A 25,008-nucleotide genomic window follows, 5' to 3' on the forward strand; every position below is an offset into this window, starting at 1 on the left:
CACGAACAGAACGGCCAGGCTGTAGGCAGCTTGAGATTGTTAGCTGACTCAGCACTTTCTGAACTTTAACTTGAAATTTATATGCTGTATTATCTATTAATCTATTAGTGAACTGTGTTCTCCCTCTTCTGGTAAGTCTTCCTCCTCTCATGTGCAGCTTAACTTTTAATGTAGCTCTTCTCTGTTTTTCACGGCCAAATTTCCCATCGTTAGACAGTAACAGAACAAAGGTATTTCTATTTAAGAAGTAGAAGAGCAAAAGATGTTGCAGTAAAACATCTCACAGAAGTACATTAAACTGTAAAATGTTACTCGACTAAACATACATATAATTATTACTCACCTCTGATTTTCAGGCAGGAGCTGCATGAAAATCTTTTTCCATTTCTGTCCAGATTTTAGTTATTCTTATCATTTCCGCTCAAATGTTTAATTTTAAAAGAAAAATTAAAACCCTGACTCTGATGAGTTTCTTTAACATCTTTTTTGTTGTAAAAAAAAAACAAAAAAAAGACTAAATTAGTTTAAAGACTAAAAAAAAAGAAAACATCAACGGGAATAAAAGTTGTGTACAGTCCCACAGAAAGAACCTCGACAGAAGCCGGACTTTAATCTGAGACGACGGGCGATCTGAGGAGCAGGAAAGATTAATTTTTTTAATCTGGAGACAGTGAGGAAATTAAAAACCCAGCTGGATCAGATCTTTCATTCAGTCCACAGCAGATGGTGATGAATGTGTCCAGGTAATTTACTGTTTTACAATTTTAGTTTCTATCCAAAGTTAATTAATAACCAGATTAACGTGTCAGAAGAGGCTCCGCCCCCTTCAGAGAGGTCAGAGAGCACGCCTTTTGGTAAAAAGTTGGTTGAATAAATGTTTGAGTTTGAATTCAGTGTTTTTTGTCTGTATCTAAAAATAGGTTGTAAGCAGCAGCATAAAATGGTCAGGGATGCAGTCACAATACATGTTTTGAATTTGATTAATATGATTTCTTCCATTCTTTCTCACTTTGGGCTCGACAAAAAAAATCAGATTGATAAAATAGAAAAGAAGAATATTGAAAAAGTTCCCTGCTTGTTAAAATATCACACATTTTCACATTTTAAAGCCTTTCTACACATATTAAAAAAAGCAGGAGAATAGTTTAACCAATAGGTCGCCCTTATAAAAGACACCGTGGTCCGGCTGCGCTGCTGATTCTGTGGTTTTTAAACTCACCTTGTAGAAGATGGAGAAGTTGGCGTTTGTTGCCAAGACGCTGGTCAGGACGCCGTTACAGAAGTCCCCGTTTCCAACGTATCCTTCAGGACACGAACACGACACGTCTGCACAGAGACATCAGCATGAACAACAAACAGGGTCTGAACTTAAAAAACAAACATTTATCGCAAAATGCCTTTTAAATGGCAGAAACATCCAACAAAAAACTCAATTCAAAGCTCACATTATTTAATTATTAAGGTCTATATAGATATAAATAAACAATCCGTCCAACAGGAGACACTATAGCTTGAGCTGCAACTACCACTTATTTTACTGACTAATCTGTTGACTATTTTATTTAATTAACAAATTAATTATCAGATAACAAAATGTGCTTCATAGCAAAAGCTTTTTCCCTGTTGCCATCAGACTGTTGAACTGCTAGAACTGCTGAAGCCATTTCAATTGTTTACATAAATCACTGCTGCATCTTTATCCTGAAACTTGCTGCAATTAACTGTGATTTTTTTCAAGCTGTATGCCAAAGAAATTCCGTTCTGTAATACAAAATGACAATAAAGTTGTCTAAATCTAAGTCTAATGTGTTTTTATTCTTACAGGATTTGAACCAGGTGAAGCTAAAACTAAACCACCTGGGCAGGATATTTACAGACAGAGAAGGGTTTAGCAAACATTTAGTTCCAAACTAAATGTTTAATTAACAAGATAAATATTTATTTTGCCAACAAGGTGAAAATATGACTAAAAAAATTAACCCCCATATTTTTTTCCTTCCTCTAAATACCTAGAAACATTGCTGTTTATTATAGACTGTGTAACTTTACAAACAGCAGTGTAGTTGCCATGCACTGCACATTTCGAAGCTCTGCTCCTGATTGGCCGATCAGGCCCATTTGACGACTCCTCCACCAGAAAATGCCGATTCTCAGACCAGCTGAGTGAGATTAAGGTCCGGACAAATTCTGCTGTTCCTGCAGACCTGTGTTTTTTTTCTCCTCTCCGCCTCACATGAGCTCAGCATTAGTAGAAACTGGACGGTACCGAAGTGAGGAGTCACTGGACCGGGTCACTGAACCGGGTCACTGAACCGGGTCGCTGAGGAACCGCCGCCAAGCAGAAATAAGGTGGTTTGATGAGGAAACAGCCTACTTATTTATTTATATTTAGCAAATATGTCTACTGTGATTAAAATGAAAAATAGTCATTGATTTCAGTAAATTATTTGTGAGGCCAACTAAATCTGGTGAGAAATACACAGAATCTCCTCCTTGCTTCTTTAAATGTGTGACGGACTTTATTCCGTCAAGAGAAATCGTCCTTCAGATCCAGTTCTGATAAATTATGGGACTGGATGCGTCTATGCATAAATATAGATCAGTTTCTGCCCGTAGTACCTCTGAGCCTGTAGCAGTAGGCGTCGTACTTGCTGCTCTGGTCCACCGGGTCTTTGTACATGACCACACCCACATGGTTGTCGCCACAGTTGGTGGAGGGGAAGCGGATCGGATAGCCCACCCTGGCTCCTTCGATCCAGCCGGCGGCACACAAATGCATCCCGAGCTGCAGAGACCCGACAGGAAGAAGGAGGACGGAGTCACGCTCTGCTGCCAGCAGGTACAGGTGATGCAGAAGCAGGTACAGGTGATGCAGAAGCAGGTACAGGTGATGCAGTTAACGAGCTCAGAGGAACACTGGTTCTGACTACAGGGTGACACGGGAGTGGATTTTCACTCCTGTCCCATCCCACTCCCACAGAAGAGATTGTGTTCAGTCCCACTCCTGGTAAAATCACTCCAACTCCCATTCCTGTTGTCTTCATTAAGTTTTCTGGCAAAACTTTGAACTTGAATTTCTATGAAGGGTTAGTTAGGTTTCTGCTTTTAGCTATAGTAAAGGCCAGTTAAAGTATTATAATAAATAAATAAATAAATAAACAATACATGTGAACAAGGAAACAGACATTGCCTATCTTAGTTGAAAAACAAAAGGTATTATGTTGCCTTTTACAAATTTATTAAGTAATTGTTTCCTATGAACAATGAAGTTACTTTTATGTTTCAAATTGCTGAATCTAAAGGGAACTGAATGTTAACACCGTGACATTTCAACTATTCTCAACAAGTTTGTTAATATTTGCAACTTTACAGTCGCTCTGTGAGTTTAATAGATAAGTCCTTACTTCTGACTTTACGTTGCAAATTCAACTTTTCCAGGTCGAGTTAGCCACTAGAGGTTTCTCCCTCCGTTGCTGTTTTTTGAGCGCTGGCGGAAAACATAGATCGGAAGCACTGTTGGCTCCTGGGTCGTGTAGTTCTTGCATTATAGTTTAGTTTTCTTGGAAAAACATTCTAAATGGCGGCGGTGATCCTACTTTTTTATTTTCTATTTCATTTTATTTTTTGGCATCCATTCTAGTTTAATGCACCTCCTATTGGTTTGCTCCCGCTCCCGTCTGCTCCCGTTGATATTTAATCCTGTACCGTCCAAATCATCTTCACTAACGCTGACTCCCATCCCACGGGATTCCCGAACAAATGTCAGCCTCTAGTTCTGACCACCGGGTCATGAGCGGACAGCACCGTCTGGCCTTTAACTGGACCAGCTAATCACTCAGTAAACTGCTGGTTATCAGATACATTTTATCTTCAGGTCTTTATGTCAGGTAAAGCACTTTGCATTGTCTCTGTACTGAATTGTGCTATATAAATAAATTTGCCTTGCCTTGCCTTTATAGAGTCAGGCTCAGAAACTAAGCGTCAAGTCACAACTCAAATACGCTGTACTGGCAAAAGTATTCGCTCCCCTGCCTTGACTCGCATATGAACTGCAGTGACTTTAATCGATAAGGTTCAATGCTAACCAGGCTAGCCGGGTTGATAATGTCCAACACATTCTGCACGTTATCAACCTGGTTCTGTTCCCATCGAATCCATTCAGGGAAAGGAGGGAATTTCAGCAGAACTCTCTGAGCTGATTGGCTGACACAGCACCTTGTGCCCGCCTACCAAAGGTTGGTTCTAGCCAATCACGGTATCAGATGAAAATGAAAACAGCAGTCGCCATGAGAAACCAGAACAAGTTAAGCTCCACCAGGTTCTGGAGTGTTTCAGGGAACGTTTGACCGTTCTTCCTAAAGCTCATCTGTGAGATCAGACCCTGATGTTGGGTGAGAAGGCCTGGCTCTCAGTCTCCGCTTTAATTCGTCCCAGTAGGTCAGGTTGCCAGGTTGAGGTCAGGACCGAATACTTTTGGCAATATGTTGTACATCATGTGTCAAACTCAAGGCCCGTGGGCCGAATACGGCCCATCAAGGCAATTTATCTGGTCCTTAAAAGCCATATAAAGTGGCCTCTTGTAGTGAATGTTAATTTTTTTATCTAACAGAATCCTGCAACTAGATGTCGTTTTGCCACAACACATTAAAACAACACAGAAATGTCAAAAAAAAGAGAAAAAGTGATGCAGAATGATGAGTTTAAAGTTTTTTTGCAGATAAACTGTATAAACTGGGCCATTTTTATGTTACATTTTTATATGAACTAAAATGAAACTAGAAAAAGCTGTTCCTGCGTAACAGCGAGTGAGAATGCTAATCTGCAGAATGATTAAGCAGAAGATGCAGAAAACATTGAAATAAGATTTGAAAAATTTGAAAAAAAATTAAGAATTTGAAGGGATTTGAAGAATTTGAAAAATTTGAAGAATTGGAAGAAATACAAGAATTTGAAGGAATTTCAAGAATTTGAAAAAAATTGAAGAAATTATAAAAATTTGAAGAATTTTGGAGAATTTGAAAAAAATTTGAAGGAATTTGAAAAAAATTTAAAATTTGAAGAATTTGAAGATATTTGAAAAACCGGAAAAATTCAAATTCTTCAAATTTTTCAAATTTTTCAAAATTTTCAAAATCCTTCAAATTGTTCAAAATCCTTCAAATTTTTTGAAGAATTTGAAGAAATTGTAAAATTGTAAAATTTGAAAAAAAAGAAGAATTTGAAGATTAAGAACAATTAGAAGAATTGGAAGTATAGGAAGAATGTGAAGAATTTGAAGAATGTGAAGAATTTGAAGCAATTTGCACTGATTTCAATGGGAACAGCCAAATAAATCGCACAAAAAGTGAAATATTTTAAAAAGTGTAAAAGTTACCATACACTTTCTAAAGCTACTTGTTTGACAACTCATAGCTTGGAGATGCTTTATGCAACGTAGGCCAAATTTCTTGTGGAGCTTTCTCTCTAAAGGAAGTACAGACTCTGTGAAGCAGAAGTTTGTACGAGCTTCCTAGAGCTACTTCTGGTTAGCAACATGCTAACCGTTAGCCGCTAACAAGGTTGTGTTCAGTATCACCGGGTGATTGTACTCTGTCAGTTTGGTCCAAATCCTGTACTGGGAAGTGCCTCAAAAAGGGGTGCCAATACTTAATGTCACCAAACGTGACCAAAGTTCATGGTTCAGATTGGCCTCCTTTAGCAACTCAGCCTCACCACATCTGGGCCCAGAACTCAACATTTGACCAAAATGGTCAGTGGTGCCATTTCCCACATGTGGGTGGTGCTGTATTGGCCAATTGGGTCGTCTCTGGGCATCATGCCAGGTCCTGTTGGAAGCAAAGGCCCAATAGGAAAGCATGTGAAATCCAAAATGGGACAGAAAAGTGACACATGGCTTCAAAATTTTAAAATGATAAGAGGAAGTGACTGTGCGAATTTCAGATTCCTACATTAATCACAGCCACTGCAGTGAGCGTTGAAAGTTGCCATTCTATCCCAATGGAGCCTTTCCCTCTGGCCCTCAGAGTTCCGTCGTCATGGAAACTCACTGACACCTGCAGCGGGCCTGTCTACTCAAGTGCAGACACTTTGCTCAGAATAAGTCCCATTGGATTATAATGGAGAACTTTCCCTCGCGCAACACTTTATATCTCCTGATCCGTAAATGGTAGAGACGTAATTTTTTCAGCGTTTATTTCGTAACAGATAGGAGAACAAGACAAACTATCGGTTTTTGCTAGAAATATTTTAATTTAGGCGTAAAAAATTACGATATAAATGGGATTTTTATGGAATTTCAGAAATTCTCTAAAAACGGTCCCGAACAAATCGCTGTAGCTGAAAAAGTATAAGAGATATCAAAATAATTCTTTCAATGTGAGTATCAGCAGGCTTTTGAGGACTATGGAGCTCATTTTTTTGTTTGTACAAAAATCGGTGTAGGCACAGCGACGATGTAAAAAAGTGGATGATGTGGAAGAATAAAGCTACAAAGCGCTTTAAGGATTTTGCACATTCGCTACTCCCGAACAAATCGTTCCTGCGGAAAAACCGTAACAGTTATCCACAAAATTTCTTTTTTGTGAGCGCCAGAAGGGTCTGGACATGAATGTGTGAAAGTCTCATGCCTCTACATCAAATGGTTTAGGAGTAGCGACGATGCAAAAACATGTGATGTTTTGGATTTTCAGGTGTCATTTTTGAAAACCGCTCCATAGGAAATGAATGGGGAAGGTTTCGGGTTAATGTCGCTCTGAGGTGATTCGCGAAAAATCTATAAATCCCACACCAATGATGGTTAAATTTTCTGAATCCAGACAAAAATTCCTATGTTTTGATGTATAATTTATGAGGATAGGGTGAAAATTGAGCGAGTGAGAAGAAGTTGTTCAGAGAAGAAGAATTTGTTGAATTTCTTCAGTGCGCACTCTAAAAGAGCCTCCTTGACGACCATAGCAACGCATGTTATTTGCTGAATTTCTTGAAAAGCCAAAATTATTTTTAAGACGTACTATACGAAAATGGTAAACGATATGAAAAAGCTGAAACATACCATAATAGCCAAAAGATATCACTACATTTTAAAAGTTGAATGGCATTTCTAGCTGAAAGTAGGCTGAAGCAGTAAGCTGTCAAAAAGCTGAAGTATTTGAAGAATTTGAAGGATTCTCCATTCAATTTCAATGAGAGCAAAAAACGCACAAAAAGTTAAATATTTTAAATATTATAAAAGTTATAATTACAAAAAGACATAGCAGTAATGTCGTGAACGAGCTGAACGTTTTTATACGAAAACTGTTTAAATCAGTTGAAGTATCCAGGAGTAGTTAGATGCCGAAAAACGTATGGAATAATAATCAAGACCTGAAGGAACTTAATCAGTGAGAATGCTGCATAGCATTCTCACTGATTATGAAATTAAACGTATCACCTATACAGGAGCAACAGGCCCTTTTTTATGACCTCACGATGCCAAAGTGGCCCCATATGGAAATGAGTTTGACACCCCTGGTCTACATCTGTATCAAAGTCAGAAGGTTTTTAATCTTTTGCTAATGTTTCTGCTGGTTCTTTCTGTTTCCATCCATCCAAGCACCAACTCTGATCTAGGCCAGATGTAAAAGTACTTTAGGAGCTGGAGATGGGCTCATGGAGACCAGTTGTGCATGCAGCCAGACCCGGCGGCATGGGCGGGCATTGGGGGGCCGTGCCCACCCTGGACTGGAAGCTGTCCTTTCCATTCCTTCCCAATGTATCTGCTGGCTGAACATGAGCAGCGTCCCGTCGCTGGAGATGAAACCAGACCTTTCCGTGTGTGCAGTTATGTTTACCTGCTGAGCGTCTCCCAGCTGTTTAAACGTAGCCAGAGTGGCTTCCTCAGCCTGGCAGGCGGCGTCTGCCTGGGTGAAGTTCATCTGGTACCTCCCGTCCGGGGAGCGAAGGTGGAACACTCCAGCTGTGTTGGCTGAAGAACAACCGTGGTTTAAAATCAACTTAAAGAACCAATTAAACTGGAGACAGCAGAGGAAAAACACAGATGAACCAAGTTATGTATAACACAGTAAACTCTGCCTGCTCCGAGCACCGCCACCTGCTGGAAAACATGACGTTCTCTAACGAGCTCCATGCTTAGCAACAGCTAGCTTAGCAGCAGCTACCTTAGCAGCAGCTAGCTTAGCAGCAGCTAGCTTAGTAACAGCTACCTTAGCAGCAGCTAGCTTAGTAACAGCTACCTTAGCAGCAGCTAGCTTAGCAGGAGCTAGCTTAGCAGCAAGAGAATGACCTTTACTTGTCAACATCGGCGTCCCTGACTTGTTTTGAGACGGTCAAAACTGTCATTTTGTTTTTATAGAGTAGGAAATTAATTGGACAATATTCTTGAACAGATCCAACGATCCTCCCTCGTTAAGGTGAGCATGACCAAATTACAGAAATAAACATTTAAAGGGGAAGTCCGGTCAACAAGGAAAACTCAGTGGCTCATTAGCTATAACTACAACAAATGTTTGTGGTTATTTGATGAATTTAGCGTTAATCAATAAGAAAATAAAAGCATGAATTGTCGTCTGGATCACTGTGTATGGGGGCGGCCATTACTTGATCTGACATCACATCCTGTGATGTCTTTGTGCAGTGAGGCACTGCGCTTTACCAGCTAAATCAATAGGAGCTGTTGGACAGAGCTGCGATTAACAACAATTATTACGGATTTCCAGAGGACTACACCATTGAAATTCTGAGAGCTATTGTTGAAGCAACAATGCTCACATGCATGGCCGTTGGATGCAACAATACATCGGGTAAAGGTGGAAAAAACATTAGTTTAGTTTTTTTCACTTTTCCCATTCATGATCCACCTTGTTCTTTTGTTGGATTACCTACTTGAAGAGGGAGGATTTGCCATCTAACTTCTGGCCAGAGAGAAACAACGTCATATGCAGCCAACATTTCGAAGAAGAATGTTTTGAACATGACATGAGAGCGAGGATTTTTGGTAGGTTATTCTTTTTATTCATGTAGAATATGCTGAAATATTTGTTTACCCGACCAGAGCGGCGGAGGGATACGACACACTTAGAAAGAATGCCCACTGCTGCAAAGCCCACTTATTTTATACGACTTTGGTCTTATTTTTTCTAAAATTGCTTGTAAATTTCATGAGTTGTGGGTTGCAGTTTTTTTGGGCTTGTTTCTGAAAGTGAAGTCGATTGTTTGGGCTCTAAACTAAGTGACGTTGAAATATCCCTCCGCCTCATAACGCACTGAAACTCAGAATGAGCCGCTCTGCCCGTATTTTCTGCAGTTTATGGTTGCAATAACTGATGATAACTGCTGAAAGTAGATTAGGCGGTGCAGATCACCATTTTGAGCAGAGATTGGTTCTAACGATGAGTTTTATACTCATCTGATAACATTGCAGAACCCAACCCATAAACCATACTTTAAAGCTTATTTGTTGTCCTTTTATGTCCCTAAAATGTAAAATTAGTATTAATTTAAATGCTTAATATATTTCGACATGAAAACGGATATTTATTTACAAGTACAAGGGTACAGATAGGGCATTGGGACTTGCTCTACAGCCGATCCCGCACAGTGACGTCACAAACTGGGAGGAGGCAGTACTGTTCTTCACCAAGATGGGGGCCCCCATAAAAGGACCTTCAAATGAAAACTACTCTTAATTAAAAAAGCTTAAAATTTATTGAACAATATATAATAATGTTATATTTAAAGTACTTTCAGCAGTTTGAATTCTGATTTTGACCGGACTTCTCCTTTAAACAGGAGAAGTGGACGACTGAACGGTCAACATCCCCCTCAAACACTTCTGGGTTCCCATGGAGCAGGAAACCAGCCGCTCAGAGGCGGGAACTGAAGAAGAACCTTTAAAACACCCACGGTTCCTGCAGTATGAAAACGGAATGGAGATAAAATGGCGGCGGCGGCCCGAAAGCATCAGATGCAGAATGAAACCGATGCGTTACCATGGTAATGGAGGTCCTTGCAGGTGGCCACGGGGTCGCAGTCTCCATTCGCCTCCAGGCAGCGGTCAACAGGGGGCACCACCCGTTCTAGACACTGGACTCCATTACCCACGTACCCCGGCAGGCACTCACACCTCCGCTCATTCTGGAGGACCCAGATAAATCAGAGTTAAAGCTGAGAATCAGCTTAAAGTGGGAATGTTCACAATTAACATCGACAGTACACTGCAAAAACAGAACGAAAATTAAGTGAAATTTTCTTGAAATCATTGTATTTTTCCTTGATTAGAGCAGGTAAATAAGAGTATTTGCCAACAATTCATCTCTATTGTCTTATTTCAAGTGCAGGGTGTCTAATTATGTTATTTTAGAGATGAATTGTTCCTGTTTCACGTGCAAAAATCTCATTCTATTGGCAAATAGTCTTATCTACCTGCTCGAATCAAGGAAAAATACACTAATTTCAAGACATTTTTACTTATTTTTAGTTCCTTTTTTGCAGTGTAGGTTTAAACACAGTTTTGTCACTGTGTTTATTTATTTATTTTTAATTACTTTTGTCTCTAAATCTGGCAGGTGGACGTTTGGGTTTCTGGGTCTGATTTAACATATTCTTTCAATAAAAAAAAAACGTTGACAAAAATGGTGTTAATCTAAGACGGACAAAGGCTCAATTTTAAACAGTTTTTAATGATGTTTCATGTTTATTCTGCAGCAGCTGTATTTCTTTCTGTCCTGAGAATCTGCTGAAGACAGTTTTACATTATTTGCTGGTATTTCGGCTTTAAACTTTATGTTTTCTCCGTTTTAGTAGCTACAGCCGGCTGAGCTGCTGCTGTCAACAGCTTCATGTTCTCCTATAGATGATACAGCTGACCCAGTCTTTCAGTGCTGAACCCATTTCTCTGGTTCCTGCTGGCTGCAAAACAAACTGCCCCATGAGGACATTTAAGTTTATCTTGAATCCTGAAGGCAGCAGGTCAATGACTCGATGCAATCTGCTGGGTGTCCTGAGATGGAAGAGTTTTTACCCAACCTGAATAATAAACTGAAATTGATCTTATTGTTTGCTAACTAGGATCGATTGAATTTACTTTTTTTGGAAAAAATACTTTGAGATGACTTCTGTTGTGAAACGACGCCACATAAATGAACTGTAACAAATAAAATGGCTGCCACTGGAGTCATTACTCACCGGTCCAGTGAACCTGCAGGAAGCGAGGTCACTGCAGCCACCGTTCGGCTCCTCAACACATCTGGAGACAAGAACAGCGTCTCACGTTCACATCACAGAGGAACCCGAAGGTGGAAGTCCGTCTGAATCAGGAACCTCACCTGTTGATCGGCTCGCAGGAGAAGCCGTCTCCTCGGTAAGCCGCGCGGCAGGTGCAGTTGACGACAAGCCCCGTCTGGTTGCAGTCGGCGTTGAGGTCACATCCGCCGTTGTATTCGGAGCAGAGGTCTGGAGCTGCAGCGGGATGCATGACACTCTTACCTGATTGGCTAACAGCTGGGAGGCATCTGTACCTGCAAACCCCTGGATGCACACCTGCTCCACTGGCCTCAAACTGTGGCAGCTGAGGAAAACACTTTAACGCGTTTTCCTTTCAAGCTGTCGGACCTTCTAGAAACGTTTCTTTGTTCATTAAATCATTGAACTTCATCTGGGGATAAACAGGTTTCCTAACTCAGTGAGTCCTCAGTGAAGTCCTCACTAAGACTAAGAACGTAGAGAACATGGACCCGGTTCTGAAGACCTCACTAAGACTAAGAACGTAGAGAACATGGACCCGGTTCTGAAGTCCTCACTAAGACTAAGAACGTAGAGAACATGGACCCGGTTCTGAAGTCCTTCCACTAAGACTAAGAACGTAGAGAACATGGACCCGGTTCTGAAGTCCTCACTAAGACTAAGAACGTAGAGAACATGGACCCGGTTCTGAAGTCCTCACTAAGACTAAGAACATAGAGAACATGGACCCGGTTCTGAAGTCCTCACTAAGACTAAGAACGTAGAGAACATGGACCCGGTTTTGAAGTCCTCACTAAGACTAAGAACGTAGAGAACATGGACCCGGTTCTGAATTCCTCACTAAGACTAAGAACGTAGAGAACATGGACCCGGTTCTGAAGTCCTTCCACTAAGACTAAGAACGTAGAGAACATGGACCCGGTTCTGAAGTCCTCACTAAGACTAAGAACGTAGAGAACATGGACCCGGTTCTGAAGTCCTCACTAAGACTAAGAACGTAGAGAACATGGACCCGGTTCTGAAGTCCTTCCACTAAGACTAAGAACGTAGAGAACATAGACCCGGTTCTGAAGTCCTCACTAAGACTAAGAACGTAGAGAACATGGACCCGGTTGTTAAGTCCTCACTAAGACTAAGAACGTAGAGAACATGGACCCGGTTCTGAAGTCCTCACTGAGACTAAGAATGTAGAGAAAATGGACCCGGTTCTGAAGTCCTCACTAAGACTAAGAACCTAGAGAATATGGACCCGGTTCTGAAGTCTTCCAGACGCTGGTTAGCGGGAGGCTAACTGGACCGGGTCTAATGGCTCAGCGTGAGACTGACAACATCCTGAAGTCAAGGTTAAAAAGTTTTGCTTTCATTTACTTTAATGTTTTACATGTTTATGGTTTTTATTCATTAGCTTTGGTTCAGTAGTAGCATGCTAACTTCATTACGTTCCTATAAAACACAGAAACGTTGGTCTTCAGGAACTCCTACGAATCCGCTGATGTGGGTGGATTCCTGGTAGAATCTTAAAACCACCTGGACTATTAATTAAAAGTTAGTTCCTGAGTTAACACTTGAGGATCTGTTTTGCTTGAGGAGATTAGCGGCATATAGACTGAAGTGTGCCCCTCCCCCTCCCCGGACACCCTGTGAGGGGCTGATCAGGCTATTACATGTATATGGCAAGCCATTTTAACATAAATTCGTTTGTCTCGCCCTTACATTCGAGATATCTCAAATTGTTTTATGACTAGACGTTTTAGCAATTTAAGATATCTCTAATTGAATTTTGACTAGTCAAAATACCTATTCGAGATATCTCTAATTACATTCTGACTAGTCGAAATGACATCAGATTTACCATTGAGTTGTATGGAGACGTCAATTCAAGATATCTCGAATGAATTACTGACTATCTGAAATACCCTTTTCAGATATATATACAATTAAATTACGACTAGTCAAAATTACAATTCAAGATATCTTAAATTTAGTTTTGACTAGTCATAATTCTAATTAAAGATATCTCAAATGCCACCATAATTCAAGATATCTTAAATGTATTTTTGGATAGGCGAAACGCAGTTTTGACTAGTAAAAATATCTTGAATTGTAATTTTGACTAGTCAAAATTCCTTTTAAGATATCTCTAAATGAATTAGAGATATCTTGAATTATTCAGCTTTTCCATTTAAGATATCTTAAATTGACATTCTGACTAGTCAAAATGACGTTACGGATATCTTGAATTACGAAACGGCTTGCCATATTTCATCACACATGAACCAGAGGTGCGCGCTTTTGTTTTCAGAGGAGCTAAAGGAGGGTGCTGTAATGCCTTGTGCCGTCTAGCATGTCAAAATCAAGAGCTAGCTGGCTTTACCATAATTTCCAAAGAGGCAGATGCTTTACCACAGTATAAAAACTGCATCTGGTTATTAACTGAACTGGCCCGGGCTGAAGAATATTCCTTATTTCCAGCTTGGACATGAGTCGATAGTAGCGCTTTCAGCTAGCCGTTTTTCAGTGCATTGTGTCGGCAGAAAGTAAATCTGAAATTCTTTGCAAATTTCTTAAGCATTCTTCAAGTATACTATTTTCCCGCTCTCTGCATATCCCATAATGAAAAAGCTCTTTCTATATTGTGGCATTTTCTTACAATTTTGTCGAAAACTGCCAGCGCCATTGAATGTTCAGGCAATTATTTGGACAGCTTACAGCCAATAAGGGGCTTACACGCAATGTCTTATTTCAGATATCTTAAATTGTAATTCTGACTAGTGTTAAGAAAATATCTTAGTCAAGCAGAGTGGTGTCTGTCTCTTCCTGCTCCAGCGTAAGATAAACATGGCGTTTTATGGCCCCCAGGAGGGGGAGTGGGCCAGAAGAGTTTCCTTGTTCGAATAGATCACCCCTCCCTCTCTAACTTAGAGGAGGGCAGACACTGTAGCAAAAAGGAATGTCTTGGTAAAACTTAGACTTAGACAGACTTCGCAACAGTGCGGTGAAATCATCTTTATTGGTAATGTAAACTCTGTCTCCATATTTAACTTCTATGAATTAAATATGCATATTAAACTGTTCTATCTCTTGATTATGGTTTTCTCACTTGCGGCCAAATCTGGAACCGGGGTAAGATGGGTTTTCAATGGACATGTAACAGCAGGCAGGTAAACCCAATCTTTATCACTAGCCATAATTACGTTCGAGATATCTTAAATTACAATTACGGATGTGTGACGCTTTCAATAACGAATCCGGTGACGTAATTTGAGATATCTTGAAAGGAATTTTGACTAGTCAAAATGTAATTTAAGATATCTTGAATTATTATTCTTCCTAGTCAGAATGTAAATAAAGATATCTTAAATTACCATTCCGGATAGTCAAAATGTAGTTTTGTCTAGTCAAAATGCATTTTAAGATATCTGTAATGTAATAACGGATAGTTAGACGAAACCGAATTTATGTTAAATCGGCTTGCCATACATGTGTGCCTCTGGGTGGGATTCTTCAGATACAAGATCACAACCGGCAGGGAAGGGTGGCTTCCAGGATCTACTAAAATGGGATTTTAGCAAAGGTTGTAAGTGTTTTGTCTCTGATAATTGTTTTCTTCCTTTGCTGCTAAATCTCTGAACCGGGTGAGGCGGGCCTTACTGAATGAGACAGGAAGAATCAACACGCCGCCTCGTCAGTATCCCACAATCCTTTGCGGGACATGATGTATCAGCATAGCCACCTCACGGACATCAACTACAACGTCGGTAGAGCTTAGACCGGCACGTTGTGGCTCATTTCCAGAAGGCTGTAGGCCCGGATCTGACTCCATCCTCCACGTTTCTGACTCCATCCTCCATGTTTCCGTCTCTAATGACTTCATAGTTGAAGTCTGGAATCAGCTCAGCAGCTGAAGCTCCTTTCCTCCCTGATGGAATTCTGCTGACCCAGAAAAGGTCAAAGTCAAGGAGCAGGAGTTAGGAGGTAGGAGCTAGGAGATGTTATTAAGGGTATTCCGATGGTGCCAAAGTCCGGCCTGTCTCCATTCTGCCAAATATCTTCTGCTGACGTCATCAGGATTATTCACCTCACCTGCCGCCCCGCTGAGCTTTAATCAGCTGATCTCACACACCTGTTCCCTGCACCTTTATAGATTGTTGAAAGCTTTTTGGTAGTAGATGACCAGCTTTCCTTTCATGCCTAATTACCTTGATTTGACCTCAGTCCTGTTTTCCTGGATTTTCCTGCCTTGCCATGATTTCTAGACCAGGATTGTTTTTTTTGTTTTTTTTTTGCCCCTTGGATCCGTCATCCTGCCTCTGCCCTCCTGCCTGTCACCTTGCTGTGAGCAGCCGGCTCGGTTCCTTCCTGCAGAGCTGCTCTGTACCCAGGTTTTCATGAATAAACCTTTAAATGCAACAACGTCTGGCTCAGATTTCAGGTCTTCTTGTCGGCCTCAAAACAGGCTCAGATAACTTTGTATCAACTGGAGTTATTAGGGTCAGCTGAAGGAGTTTATCGTGCCGTTATTAAAGACTAAAACTGAATGTGATTTAATAATTGGGCCGCACCGGAAGGAACTGGACTGACTTGAACTTTGATTCTGTGTAACTGGATTTAATTTGTAAACCGTTTTCCTTTTGAAATAAAGTTATATTTGCTGTAATTTGACGATGGAAGCAAAATTCCAAATGTATCAACTTTAATCCATCTTTTATATATAGTCAGAGTGCAGAAACATTCTGCTGCTTATAGCATTTTATTATCATGCAACAATTATTTATCAAAATTAAAATGCTGGAAACATAATTGCTATTTCATACGTTGCTCCTCCAGACCAGGAAAAATTGAACCAGAACTCTTAATTTTAATCATCTGTCAAAGCAGAGACGTGTTTCCTGCCTCCGTTCTGGAAAGCTTTTAACATAATTAAATAGATATTTGACTGAAAACAAAAGGTTGTGAGAAATATAACCAAAAACGGGACTTTTATGCTGTTTTAGGTCATTTTGTGATGTGTAGGGAGGAAGCCTTGCTCCTGCAGCAGAGGTGAGTCTTCTGAACCAGAGCTGGGTCAGACGGATCCAACCAGAACCAGCAGGCTGACAGTGAAGGACAAAGTTTGGTGCTCGGCTGCTGACTGAACTTGGCAACTATTGGCTGAGAATGAAGATCCTGTCTGAGGCAACGTGTGCATGAGCAGAGTCTGCAGATCTTTTATTCCTTTAAGCTATATTAGCCACTTTTATTTGGTAAACAGCTGCAGGAAACACAGAAAATCTACTCATCTCTGTTGGATCGTCAGGGTTCTGTAACGTGAAAACACGAGACCACGCTTGTGTTTTCAACCCTGGTCCAAAAAGGCAAGCTGCCCTGCATGATTCAGACGTTTTCCTGCAACAGCACGCCTGGTTCCAGCTGTTGGCTGATGACCAGGCTTTGGCTGAAACTGCAACAATCTGAATCAAACGTGTTTCAACAGAAACATTTAAATCATGCAGCGCAGTAATATTCCTTCAGAGGACCCGGCAGAGACTGGACTTCCTGCCTTCAACCTTCACCGGTCTGAAGCTCGTCCATCGGTCCAAACGGCAGCAACCAATCAGGGTTGCAGACCCCAGACATCCTGGACACAAACTGTTTAGACTTTAACCTTCAGGTGGCGCTACAGAGTGTCTCTCTGATGCACAGCTACTCTGCTGTGGAACCAAATAATCATATTTCCTCCATCACAACCTCCCCCTTTCTCTCTTCTCGACATAAAAAACACAGTTTTATATTATTATTATATTAATGTGTCCACGCTGTGAGCGCTGTAACCAAAGTCTGATCCCGTGACTGAACACAATCAGGACCAAATGGAGACGATGCTGACTGTGTGATGGCAGCCGGGAGCAGATGTGGCTTTTCTAGGTTAAGTTTTAATTTCTAAAGAGGAGCCCAATAGTCCTGCAGAACATCACTCACGTGGAACCGGGCTGCAGAAAGTACCGTTGCCCTCAAATCCAGGTTTACACTGGCAGCTGACGCCGGACACACACTGGGCCTGGGCGTGGCACCGCCGGCACGCCTCAGAGACGGAGCCTGGAAACACGCCGACATTAACATCCGCTCAGACTTTAGCACCTAAAATAAAAGCAATCCTTTTCTGTTAAAACACACAATCAGGAGAAAATATGGATGTTTTAATTCCTGCACTTTAAATAAAGAAGTAGTTTGTTTCAGGTTCTCCTAGGTTCTAAAGTCCCCCTTTCTTCTCCAAACCCTGAACACCAGGAACTCTTCTTCGCTCCCCGTCTTCCAGAACGCCTCCTGAGGCGTCCCCCAGCGCAGGGCTGTTGACCCAGTTTTGGTTTCTAACGTCTCCAACCTTCACTGTGGGGGGAGGTCAGAACTCCAGTAGCTGTACCCTCCTCTTCCTCAGTTATGCCTATGGACCGTGGTTTTCCTTTGCCCTGAACAAGATGGAGCAGCGGCTGTTGCTCTGAACTCTCTGCTGGATCAACACTGCCACCACAGAGCCTGGCTGCAGGTGCTGGTTCTGGACGGCGGGTCGGATGCTTCTGAGCTACCTCTATAGTTATGCTGCTATAGGCTTAGGCTGCTGGAGGACATCAGGGTCTATTTCTCTCACTCCGCTGAGTTCTCCTACTGCTCTCCAATCTGCATTGTTTGTTGTTATTTCAGCTTTTAACTTTTTGTTCTCTGTCATTTTTCTCTCCATAGAAGGTACACCTGGTCTGGTGTTCTGTTAGCTGTGACATCATCAGGGGAGGCAGATCATCCTCTATTACCATCTACCATAGAAAGTACTCCTGGGTCAATGTGAGCTTCTGTGCTTTCTGTGTCTCTGCTCTGTCTTCTCTAACATAGAAAGTACTCCTGGGTCAATGTGAGCTTCTGAGCTTTCTGTGTCTTTGCTCTGTCTTCTCTAACATAGAAAGTACTCCTGGGTCAATGTGAGCTTCTGAGCTTTCTGTGTCTCTGCTCTGTCTTCTCTAAGCCCCAGTGGGTGGAGGCAGATGAGCGTTCACACTGAGCCTGGTTCTGGTTCTGCTGGAGGTTCTCCTCCCTGTTAAAGGGGAGTTTTCCTCTCCACTGTCGCTTTATGCATGCTCAGTATGAGGGATTGCTGCAAAGCCATCAACAATGCAGACGACTGTCCACTGTGGCTCTACGCTCTTTCAGGAGGAGTGAATGCTGCTTGGAGAGACTTGATGCAACCTGCTGGGTTTCCTTAGAGAGGAAACTTTCTGACCAACCTGGAGGATCCGATGGAAGCTGACTTTGGAAAGAGAATTGAGATGATGTGTTGTGTTGTGAATTGGCGCTATATAAATAACATTTAATTGAAATTGAAATTTCTTTGTGCTTCAGTTCTTCCAACAAAGATCCGATCGACCCATTTGACCACAGTCCACGCTCCCTGGGTCCTGCGGTCCATCCTAGACACCCTCAGGCCCAGAGAAGCAGGCGGCGCCTCGGTACAGAGCCGACACCCGGCTTAACTTTGAAAGTTCTTCGCTTCATGTCACCTCGACTGCCACCCTGGGCCCCAGAACGCTCCCTGGGGGCCTCCAGTGGGGGCCCGCTGAAGAACGGGTTAAATGCAGATGGTACGTTTCATTGGAACCACAGAGATATTATCTTTATTCCATATAGTGTGCGGCTTTAACTCTGTTATAGACCTGAATAAAGGTTCCTGGTCCATATGGTTCCATTATGTCCATCATGTGGTTCTGATCATCTCTAGGAATGCGCTGCTGATGCTGAGCTCACAGACAGACGCTTCAGGAGGAGGAGGAACTCACCTATGTTGTTCTGGCACTGATCTCCCTCCCAGCCCGGCTGGCAGTCGCACTGCCCGGTCCCGTCCATGCCGTCGCTGCAGCTCCCCTTCACACAGCTGCAGGCTGACAAACAAGCATGACCTCACACAGTGTCTACACAGAGATGTGAGAACATCACAGGAACCTAAACACCTTTATAATGTTTGAATGATGAGCGATCGGGGCTGCTTGCCGATCAAGAGCCCATCAGCTGATGTGTCTGTAACAGTTTCTCTGCCTTTAGTAGATAAAATATAACTTGAAGTATACTTGTCTGTTTTATGCGTCCTGCATACAAAGTAATATGTAAGTGGGCGTCGCCTGAAGGGTACAAACGAGCGTGTTTCACCGCCGACAGGCTGCGGTCGATTTAAAACAGTTGTTAATGAAATCTGACTGAAACTTCCCGGCAGGCAGTGAAAGGGTTTCCATAAGAGCAGCGTGAGGACCTGCCCTGTTTGGACCTGCAGAGCTGAGTCACTACAGCAGAAATATCAACGTTTTAACGATCAACCCGAACTCCAACAGAACCCGATCACAAGTGGAGCTCCCTTCTAGCTGATCTCTGCCGTTGACCTGAAGTGATCACAGCTCATCCTGACAGTTATTTAACGACATTCTGTTCAGGAGGGAACAAAGGAGAGAACCGCCAAAACTAACAGATTAAACAGAATTTATTTTGTGTATCCGTTTTAATGTTTCTAGGCAGCGGTGGTGGGGTTGAGGGTTCAGGAAATCAATCTGTCACTTTTAACTCCGTCACTTTTTAGGTAAGAATCTAAAATAACAGCACAGATATTTTTTATTTATGCAGAAACATTTTGTCAGACTTCAAACAGAAAAGCATTCGGGGAGAGAACCCAATGACCAACCAGGGGTCTCATTCATAAAGCTTGTTTACGCCGAAAACGGGCCTGAAACGGACGTACGTCACCTTCCACGCAAACGTTGGGATCTATAAAAGATAAACTTGATGGGAAAAGGTGCATTCCTCACGGCTCTGATTCGGGGCGTTCTCTTATTTTGGAAACGGAGGGAACTGGGACGCAGATGATGAAGTGGTGAATTAAAGCCAAACTGCATCGTGATTCCTCTCAGACATTTAATTTCACTCCATATCACTTTAATCATAGATTTGCTTCATCATAAACATTCAAAACCTCTGTGGGATTCATGCTGGTGACACATAACTATACATAAGAACCTTTCAAATAAACAAAACAATGCCCCTTAGCCACAACATTTTATCATGGTTTTCTACCATCGCATTCCTCTCCTAGTGGTTAGAGCGCTTGTGTCCTGGAGGTTCTGGGTCCAACTACCACAGACTGCAACTCTGGGTCCCAGAGCAAGATCTTTAACCCCAGATTGCTCCCCGGGCGCCGCACAGTGGCGGCCCACTGCTCCCCAAGGGTGATGGGTTAAGATGGAGAGAATAGTTGCATCTGGACTTGTTTTCCGTAGTTGAAGATGTTTCGCTTCCTCTCCAGGAAGCTTTCTCAATTCAAAAAGTCTGGAGTGATGTGGAGTAACAAGCTTTATACTACTGCCTAACAAAGGCCTGTAACGGCTTAGATAACATGCAAATTCAACAGAAACAGGTCCCCCCCTTAGTAATAGCCGGTCGTTAAAGCCATTAAATCAGCAGATTGAACCGAAACTGGTCCACTCCTCTGTATTGAGGAGTCGTTAGGGTTGTTGTTTGCCTGGCTTTTTTACTTTTTTTGGAATGACCATTACCTGGATGACTGAGAATCTTCACCAGCATGCAGAGAACAGATTTCATTGGAATGTATGTTGCAATGACAATAAAGACTATTATGATTATTATTATTCTCACCAGGGTGACGTTTTCCACAGATTAACAGATTATTGTGACAAGGTGTGAAGGAATTACTTTAATTGCTACAAAGGGTGAAATATATTCCTGCATAATGCTGCGCGGTGGATGCCACAGCTTGAAGACGTTACAGACGGGAGAATTAGCAGGAAACGAGATGCAGCTTTAGACTCTTTAGACTCGTTTTGTTCTGCTCTAACCTGCAGGGGGAAGTGGCTACAGCTCCCTCCCAGGTGTGAAAGGCTGCTCCCAGAGCGCAGCATGCCTACCACTCACACCCAGGCAGTGCAGCGTGTACGGCTTCCTAAAATACATTCTGCAGTGTTTTTTATTTTAATTTGAATTATTTACTTTTTTTAGGGGGGGGGGGGTGTTTATCATTGCGGGGGAAGCCACCTTCCATACCTTTCTGACACAAAACGCATGTATGCAGGTAAAAACAGGTACGCTGGGACTTTGGTGTCACGTTTCTGGCTCGGCTGTCTGCGTCCTCCCTCCACCAACTGTCATGTCTGCCGCTGAGCTGCTAATTAGCTGGACCGTCTGCACCTGCTTTTTGCTCCTTTACATCCAGGAGCTTCACAGACAGCGATCGCCACATTTTTTAGTAAATGTCCAACGTTCTTTGCCTGTTTTTGTTCAAGTTTCCTGGTTTGCTTTCTCGCCTTGCCCTTGTCGGACGCCTCATCTGCTCTGATTTCTGGACTGTTTTATGACCAACGGCTCAGGCTGCACATCATCATCTCCGTCACCTCCAGCCGTCAGCAGCCAGGATCACCAGGGTTCTGTTTCTCTGGTTTGGTTTTAATAAACCTTTTAAAAGCAGAAGATCGGGTTCTCTGTCGGTCTGAGAATTATATTTAGTAATAATAATATACAACTTATGTGAGCGAAGACAATAAAACAGCAGATAAACTGGAAGTGATGCGATATTCAGTGAACGTCGTCATGACAGACATGTACCGTATTTTTCGGACTATAAGTCGCACTTTTTTTCATGTTTTGGCCGATCCTGCGACTTATAGTCAGGTGCGACTAATATGTAAAATTTAAATGGTAAATCATATTAACCAGCATGAACCAAGTAAACATTACCATCTACAGCCACAAGAGGGCGCTCTAGGCTCGTGAAAACTTTTCTGTACCTGTACCACTTAAAAATTAATTGAACCTTTAACTTATAGACAACAAAGCCTGAACACATGTACATATGTAGTTTTGCTGTTTCAGTCTGTATTCCCGCAGCAGAACGTTGTGTGGTGCAGCTCTAAGGAACCAGACTAGAACCTGTTACCGGGCCGTCAGTGAAGCTAACAGCAGCTAGCGCTAGCTTACAGCTCTGTTACTGGGCTGTCAGTGAAGCTAACAGCAGCTAGAGCTAGCTTACGGCTCTGTTGTCCGGGCGCGTTACAACTTCACTGATGAACGTGAGCTTTATGTTGCTCTGAAACATCCATGTCGTACTGTTAGCTTAGCATGTAGCACCGTTAGCTCACCGCCTGATTTCAGCGTAATTATACCGAAATGCTCTGACGAGAACTTTCCCGGTTGGAGCTGGTGGCTTTTTAAGCTAATTTACTCCATGTATCCACCCAGGTATGTTTCATGTTATTAAGCCAGTTGTGGATGCAGCTGCGTAATTTAATAAGTCGCCTTAGCAGATTAAATGTCAGTTTTCAGTCTTGGATTGTTTAAAATGAATTCCTAAATAAATTGTACTTGTATTTCAAAAAATACGTTTCATTTTTCCAGTTTTAAACCCTGAGACTAAATAATGTTAAATGAGCACTACTCCATGTTGGAGCTGTGAGCCTGGTTCAGACAGAAGTTGGATGGAGTCCGTCTAAGCGTCATATTCCCCGAATGGACCAACAGAATATCTGGTTGGTTAAAGGTTCTGTTAGACGTGGGTCGAGGATTCTGCTGCATCTGTAAATTCTAGTTTTGTTCAGAGACAGAATGATAAAAAGTAATGCTGTTGGTGCTTATTGTACACAGCAGGTTATTCAGGCTGAATAAACAAAGCTACTTCTGACGGTTTGGGCAGCTGCTGCTCTGCGGTTCGGATTGTTTCAGGAAGTTTGTCGTCAGCTCGTTCCTGACGTACCTGTGCAGTTGGTGCCGTAGTAACCGCGGGCACAGAGCTCACAGGACCTCCCTGTGAATCCTTTGTAGCATTTACAGGCTCCTGAACCAGAAACGTCATCGTCACAGTTTCCATGACCGCTGCAGGGGTTTTCAACGCCACCTGGACACGCTGACATGTGAGAGGAACGGGGATCAGATGATATTCAGGCTCCTGGGTTTGTTCCCAGAGGACTTCAGTCTTCCTCACCCTGGCAGTCTCTGCCGTAGTGGTTTTTGCAGCACTTCTGGACCCAGGAAGGAAACTGACAAATTCTCTTGCAGCCCCTCCTGCTGCCAATGCCATCCAGGCCACCGTACCAGTGCGAGTAGCTGCTTCGGTATCTGGAGCGATACCGCAAGCAACTCATGGTCCTGCCCTGTGGGAAGGCAGTGACGCGAGTCTTTGTACAGTTCAAGCAATAATCTGTGAGCTGAACAGATGCTTCTTACCGTGTCGACATGCCTGAGGGGGCAAGATGGAGGGAAAAGGCAGCTCCCACAGCGGCCCTGAAACAAAGAGAAGACCGAGGTTATGTTTTCAGCGCAGCAACACAAATATGTTTCCTAGTTTTATATCCTACTTTCTTTTGAGTGAGTCAGCTGTGTCAGTTTAACATTTGGACCAATTACATTTTATTTATATAGTGCCAGTACAGGTTGGTGAGAAAGTTTCCTCTCTAAGGAAACCCAGCAGGTTGCATCAAGTCTCTCCAAGCAGCATTCACTCCTCCTGAAAGAGCGTAGAGCCACAGTGGACAGTCGTCTGCATTGTTGATGGCTTTGCAGCAATCCCTCATACTGAGCATGCATGAAGCGACAGTGGAGAGGAAAACTCCCCTTTAACAGGGAGGAGAACCTCCAGCAGAACTACTTTCTCTGTCTAGTGTCAGCGGTACTAACGTAGGTGGTTTTGTTCTGCACGCTGTCACAGAACGCTCCCAGTCCAGGCGGCTCCAGGAGCTGGTCGATCCCGAATCCCAGACCCTCTTTGAAGGCCATGAAGCGCTCCACCAGCCTGGCGGCGTTCTGGTTGATCAACACGGACCCCTGAGCACACAAGCACAAGAAACATGTTCTCATCACAACGGTCACAGGATCAGGACTGAACTAAATAGATCCTACGCATTCTGCTGTGTTCTGCAGGTAAATACAAATCGGGTGACGGACGTTGTGTCGTGTCTCTCTCACCACCAGCGTCTGGTCACAGCTCAGCTTGATGGTCGACCCATGCATGGTCCGGAAGGACGTGGATTTACCTGGCTGACTGACACCTGTCAGCTGCACACAGAAACACAGAGTCAAGACTCCCCCAGAGGACGAGAAATTATTATTTTACCGCGCAATATACTCTGAACTAAACCTTAACTTTCAACATGAAAACACAGTCATTAACCTGAAATATTATGATTTACAAGATGCTGCACAAACATGTTGCATGGTTTAAAATAGAGCGGTGACTTTTTCTCATGGATAAACCTCACAGACACCTACAGGTGATTCAGGTGCTACAGACTCACTTCTATACAGAAAACCCTGTTATTATGTTCAGCTGTCACTTTCTACATGTCGTATTAATTAATCCTGTATATTCTTCAGTGATGGTATCAAGGTGTTGGTTTTTTGTACCTGTAATACTTTATCTGCTGGTTCTGCTGCCCCCCTTTATCTCTCTCTGAAGGTGTAGAAGCAGACTCAGAGGATGTTATATCACTCTCTCCCTTTCCTCTCCTCTTTCTCTTTCACCTTTTTTCTCTTATAGCATTTTGTCTCATCTGTTTTTCTGCTTTGTTCCTCTCCTACCTTCTTGTTTCTGTGTCCATTTAACATGAAATAGTCCCAGCATAAACTCTAATAAAGCTTCTTGCATGTATAAATCAAGTGGAGCACTATGGTGAAAGCGGTAATGCTCCACTGGTGAAAGTAAAACACGTTGGGCTCTTTTTGGCATTACGACAACAATTCTTAATGTTACGCTGCCAGACA

The 25,008-nt window shown here is 42.5% G+C and overlaps 2 protein-coding genes across 2 annotated transcripts in view; both read right to left on the minus strand.

The window, feature by feature from the left end:
- LOC118567219 (nuclear factor 7, brain-like) overlaps positions 1-25,008 on the minus strand; it is a gene marked incomplete in the record, with an annotated part of 854,268 nt that overhangs the window by 178,669 nt on the left and 650,591 nt on the right.
- Positions 1-25,008, minus strand: part of stab1 (stabilin 1) — a 100,921-nt gene that overhangs the window by 4,237 nt on the left and 71,676 nt on the right. The window contains exons 52-64 of the mRNA XM_036151762.1: positions 24,214-24,303; positions 23,926-24,072; positions 23,476-23,532; positions 23,234-23,402; positions 23,006-23,155; positions 19,041-19,142; positions 17,197-17,313; positions 11,322-11,454; positions 11,182-11,242; positions 9,987-10,131; positions 7,830-7,963; positions 2,620-2,785; positions 1,220-1,326 (exon numbers count right to left, since the gene is read on the minus strand). Coding sequence (XP_036007655.1) covers positions 1,220-1,326; positions 2,620-2,785; positions 7,830-7,963; positions 9,987-10,131; positions 11,182-11,242; positions 11,322-11,454; positions 17,197-17,313; positions 19,041-19,142; positions 23,006-23,155; positions 23,234-23,402; positions 23,476-23,532; positions 23,926-24,072; positions 24,214-24,303 — 1,578 coding nt within the window. The remainder of the gene's footprint in view (positions 1-1,219; positions 1,327-2,619; positions 2,786-7,829; positions 7,964-9,986; positions 10,132-11,181; positions 11,243-11,321; positions 11,455-17,196; positions 17,314-19,040; positions 19,143-23,005; positions 23,156-23,233; positions 23,403-23,475; positions 23,533-23,925; positions 24,073-24,213; positions 24,304-25,008) is intronic.

The sequence above is a fragment of the Fundulus heteroclitus genome, chromosome 20, assembly GCF_011125445.2.
Source record: "Fundulus heteroclitus isolate FHET01 chromosome 20, MU-UCD_Fhet_4.1, whole genome shotgun sequence".
Lineage (NCBI taxonomy): Eukaryota > Metazoa > Chordata > Actinopteri > Cyprinodontiformes > Fundulidae > Fundulus > Fundulus heteroclitus.